The 5,241-nt window shown below is 45.6% G+C and overlaps 1 protein-coding gene across 1 annotated transcript; it reads left to right on the top strand.

Annotated features, from left to right (window-relative positions):
* On the top strand, positions 2,172-4,619 carry LOC109845711 (resuscitation-promoting factor RpfA-like). Its single transcript, XM_020414981.1, has 2 exons — positions 2,172-2,928; positions 4,447-4,619. The coding sequence occupies exons 1-2, from the start codon at positions 2,172-2,174 to the stop codon at positions 4,617-4,619; spliced, it is 930 nt and encodes a 309-aa protein (XP_020270570.1).

The following is a 5,241-nucleotide window of genomic DNA, read 5'->3' as shown; positions in this document are numbered from 1 at the left end:
TATTTTGCAGTGCGCCACACCAGTGAACCCCTTCTTTTTCGCCACCATTTTGGGCATGAAGGTGGTGCGGACATGAACATGACCTTCAGCTCGCGTTTAGAACTCCCCGTTTTCCGAATTAGGGAGATGAACATGACCTTCAGCTCGCGTTTAGAACTCCCCGTTTTCCGAGTTAGGGAAAAGAGTCGCGTGGAACTGATCACCCAAGCTTCTCCTGAGACCCTTAGGACATTGGTTACGGATGCTCGACTTGAAACCCCAAGCCGTAAGCCGATAGTCAAACCTGGATACCTCTTCGGGGACTTTGTTGACTTCGAAGCAAGCGCTGCTTATGATGGGTACTATAAGTGGCTGCGGAAAGTTGGAGACCGCAACCTTTTCTTGCCCAATATGGAGAGGATGTTCCCCATATCTTATTTCCAGTGTGCTTCCATCCCAAGGCGTATGGATTGGCCTCTGGTTAAGGATCAGGACGGGGTCACTCTTGGCACTCTGACTTTTCACGGGGTCCGCACAGTTGGTTATAACCGGCAGGTGGCAGCTTTACGGTCGGGTTTATTCGCTAAGGAGTATCCCCTTGGCGAAGTGGCCAGTCCGGCAAATACCTTTGTCAAGAGGTTTGTGGCGAAGAAAGGAGAGTTTCCCGCGCAAGGATTTAGAACTCCTGGCTGGGTTCATTCTCCGGTGACAGGGTGGTGGACTCGGATGACCAAGTTCATTTTGGACGAATTGGAAGCACCTCTTGCTCGAGCTGGATTGCTGGTTCCTGTGCGGGCTACTAAGTTCGGGATTATCCAGAGCCACTTTCACTTCTTTTCCATACTGGAGAAGTATAATCCTAAGACTTGCACTTTCTTCACCACTATAGGGGAATTAGGCTTCGCTCTTCACGAGATGCACGAAGTCTCGGGTCTCATTCTTGGGGATTTGTCGTACGAAGAATTTGTTCCGGGATCCGCGGAACTTAAAATTTTAAAGAAAACCAGCCCTGAAATTTATGCCACTCTTTGGGAAGTCATGTGTCACTTCCACATTTGTATGCAGCAGACGGGGGCCCGAGGGAGCGGCATTAAACAAGTGTCTTGGGCGGAATATTTATTCCAGAACTTGACCACTAAAGGAGCCTCAGTGACCCGATTACCTGCAAGTACTTTGGAGGAGGTTCAGGCTCGAATTGACGATGCTACCTCCCACTACACCAATGAGGCCAAGGAAGATGTTTTCCCGGCTCACACGGAGTTTGAGAGTTTCCATTATCAAGCTCGGATTCCCATTTCTGACACGGCGTTGTTGGCTGGCTTCTTAATGTTGTGGCTCAAGCGTTGCGTCGTTCCTACTAGGCCGATTGATGCTCTCGCTGTTGAGGTGGTTTACCCGGCTGTCCTTTTAGCCCATGGGAGGCCTGTGAGCCTCCTCAATGCTATGGTGAGTTGTTTGCAGTATGGATTATGGGAGTTGGCCTCGGACTTCGTTGATATTACAGAGGTAGAGTCTGAGGGTCACAAGACTTTCAAAACTCCCAATCCCAGGGTGCCAATGCCATATACCTATTTGAAGGATTGGTACGTGCTTCACTGTCCTCCTTTGATGAGTGCAGCCTCTCCTCCGGGAGACTCATTCATCCTATTTGTGCAGCGACTAGAATCTGCGAAATGGGAAGGGGGGTACATGGTTAGAATTCGCCAAATTTTGGCGCGAGACACCCACTTTCATATCTTCCGCTGTTTCCCTGATTTTGAGGGCGGCGTTTACGGAGCCGAATATCAGGACGTAGCGGGTTCCAATGGATTCACTCAGCTAAGCGGGGGTGTTTTCCACTGGCTTCTCTCCATCAGGCCAGGCTACTTGATTTTCCGGCAAGGCGTCAACACTGGCTTCTCTCCATCAGGCCAGGCTACTTGATTTTCCGGCAAGGCGTCAACTGTTTCATCGAGCCCTGCCAACCCTATAGGTTTGCTCGTCAATTTGGGTATGATCAGTTGTACGTCGGAAACCCTTGTCCTCAACTCTCAATTATAGGCAATTTATATGAAGGAGCCAGGGCTTGGTACTATTCTGTGGCGGGTTGTACCAAAGCTATCTTCAGGCTTCCCCATAAAACACCCAACTCCTATACTTCCATAAGCTTCTGTAACTGGTATTTCGCCGCTTCTCAAACTCCCAATTACAACATGAATACGTCTTACCTAAAAGACATCAGGCATATGTATGCTTCAAGAAAGGGGTCCAAGACATCCCGCTTGAGAGGGATTGACGAGTTCCTATCCATTGAAAACCAGCCTGGTGGGCAGGAAGAGGAACAGACAGCTGAGCCTGCTCCAGGGGAAGAGCAACGAGTGGTTGATCCTCCCACAACAAGAGCAGCGGGGAAAAGAAAACTTTCTGCAGATGAAGCCGGCAAGTATGATAAGCAAATCCGTCGGAAACTGCTGGTTGATTCTCCCCCCAAAGGCCAACCAAAATCCAAGTTGATGGATGATGCCATCAAAGCTGCTGAAGATGAAGAACAACAGGAATCTTCTGTTGTAGGCCTGCCACGTAAAACTGGGCTTCGTTCTCATGGCCCAGCCCTATCGAGTGACGCTTCTTCTTATCATCCCCCTCAAGATGAAGAGGATGAGTTAATGGCTGCAGATGCAGAATCTGCTCCGGTGATGGACCTTCCTAAGTCTCCTGCATTAGAACCAGGGGGTCTTGAAGAGAATCCATCCCCTTCTCCTCCAGTCTTAATGTCACAAGTTGGTGATTTAATTCCTAGTCCTACAACGGGACTTATGAATAAACCAGCTGCTGGAACAGATCTTCCGGAACCTTCAGCGGCTCAGGATGATGAGGAGCGAGTTGATTATGAAGGCTCCTCGATTGGTGGTGCAGCTGACGAAGATAGAGACGATGAGGATGTTGACGTTGGCAACACGCCGGATGATGGTGAAGATGTTAGGAATCTTGACCCCAAGATTAGTTTGTTTTGATGATAACAAATATTATATGTTGTGTGTATTATGTGCTAACATTTGTTTTGCAGTATCAGAGCTATATCAATAATTATATTCAAAGAGATACTCAAGACATAGATGAGTTCAAGGCAAAATGAAGCAAAGAAGAAGATATACTTTATTGTCAAAATGTAATTTTATATTTTCTTTGCTTAGAAATTTGTACAAGCCTTGATCACTCACACACATGCACACACATAGTGTTAGAACACACTAACACATGCTTAGTGTGTTGGTTAACAATAGAAATCCCCTATGTTAGCCATTAGAGTTTATAGATATTGAGTGAGTCTTAAAACATTTCATTTACAACCCTTAGAAATTAGAATCTGGAAAAACTCAAAAGACCAAAGTTGTAGGTCTCTTCAAGAGCTTTCCAACAAATCTTAAATCACCTCATTCCGATATCGGATGAGAAAGTTATAGTCAAAATACTAAACAGAAAAATTCCAGAATCTGAGTTTACAGTGTAGTCGACTACTATGCCTTATAGTCGACTACTGAGCAATTTTCTGACTTCACAGAGTCTGTTTAGACTCAGTGTAGTCGACTACTATGACTTGTAGTCGACTACAAAAGCAGTTTTTCCAGATTTCAGGTTTAAAATAAGTGACTGTTTATAGCCGTTTTGTGGACGTTAATTGGGTTTAAAATTATGTCATTTCAGAGGCTATAAATAGGTTTAAACATCAGAAAACAACAACCAAGTTTTGCACTTGCAAGATCAAACATTTTGTGCATATTCACTCTCTAATTTTCCAGATTTTCATGCTAAGTGTTTAGAAAAAGAGAGTTTCTGATATTGCCTTGGTTTCAATCATTCTTAGAGATTGTATAGGCAATATTCAGAGAGTTAAAAGAATCCTAAGCCACTGCAGCACTTCACTACACATTCAAGGCTTATAGGATCAATTGTGTTCTTGCTTCAAAAAGGATTTCTCTCGGGTTTGAGAGGGTTGATCTCTTGGTTTAGAGATTGGGTGGCAATTGGCATGGTCTTGTCAATTGGTGTTGCAATTTGCATGGTCTTGCAAATTGGTCAGGTTTGCTTTTGATTTTGTAAGGTTTCAAAATCATAGTGGAAATCTCAAGCGGGATTTGCTTGGGGACTGGATGTACACCGGGTTGGTGGAACCAGTATAAAACTTTGTGTTTGTGATTGTGAATTTCTGAGTTTGCCATTTTTCTTTGCAATTTATTATCTACTTTGTATATATTATAATAGAACACTATTCACCCCCCCTCTAGTGTTCTAGTGTATCTATTTCAGATCCTACAGAAGATGATGAAGAGCATGATTCCATAGATGACATCACCACTTTTGATGATGCTCCCAAGGTCCCATCCGATAAAGTATCTGGCTATACTCCTTTTCACATCTCCGGTAAGCCTAGTTTTCTTCGACTTCTTCCGCATGTTCTTTCCGCGTTCCGACCTTTTTTTCATGCAGGTTCTCCTTCTCCAGGGACTACTGCTGCTACTACTTCAGAGCCAGAACCTGCGCAGATGTCGGATCCTTTAGAAGAACAACATTTACCTGGTTCTCCTACGACAATCGTTCCTCCTGCAGCATTGCTTGAAACTACTGCCGCAACTCCTCCTCCAGAACAGCAGCTCGTGTAGGCGTCAGCTCCTATGCAAGAGCAGCCCCTGCCTGCCTCATCCACTGTAGCTGCTTCACCTACAGCACTGATGAAGATCTCGCTTGTGCCCACAGAGGCCGGGCCAAGCGCGTCTCCGGTGAGGACAATGATGGCTTTGACTTCAAGTCCTTCGCAATTGAATGTTTCAGTTGCCTCCGCGACTTCTACACCCAAATCACTTGTTAATCCATACTTTAGCACGTCCACTTCTGGGGTCGTCGAGTCGTCTTCCATTGCTTTTTCCAGTCCAACGGACGCTCCTGACTTCCTCCATATTTCCTTGAGCTACTTAAACAGTCTCGTGAGGAAGGTAATCGAGGTTGTCATAGCTGGTCGAGGCCGCTTTGATTCTTTTAAGTATCTCTTAGAAGCGGGCTTAAATGGGGTCAAAAGTGTGGGCAATGCCCATTGCTTTGAACGTTGTTCAGAAGCTATTTCCCACTTGGAAGCCCGGCTCAAACATTTGGAAGCCCTCAGCCACACAGACATTCAGACACAGATCGTGTCTACTTTTGCTGACCTCCAAGTTGAAGAAGTGACTCGCCGTGAGGCGATTGAGCGAAGTCTGGCTGAAAAAGAGCTTCAAGTCACGCATTTGCGAG

This window comes from Asparagus officinalis, chromosome 6 (genome assembly GCF_001876935.1).
Source record: "Asparagus officinalis chromosome 6, Aspof.V1, whole genome shotgun sequence".
In the NCBI taxonomy this organism is placed as follows: domain Eukaryota; kingdom Viridiplantae; phylum Streptophyta; class Magnoliopsida; order Asparagales; family Asparagaceae; genus Asparagus; species Asparagus officinalis.
The sequence above is the reverse complement of the archived record's forward strand: the minus strand, read 5'-3'. Positions and strand labels throughout refer to the sequence as shown.

Bases quoted from the DNA above. Each gene is read 5' to 3' on its own strand.
- LOC109845711 (XM_020414981.1), top strand. From the start codon at position 2,172: ATGAATACGTCTTACCTAAAAGACATCAGGCATATGTATGCTTCAAGA. The intron at 2,929-4,446 runs GTGAAGATGTTA...TTTTTCATGCAG, and splicing joins TGGCAACACGCCGGATGATG to GTTCTCCTTCTCCAGGGACT.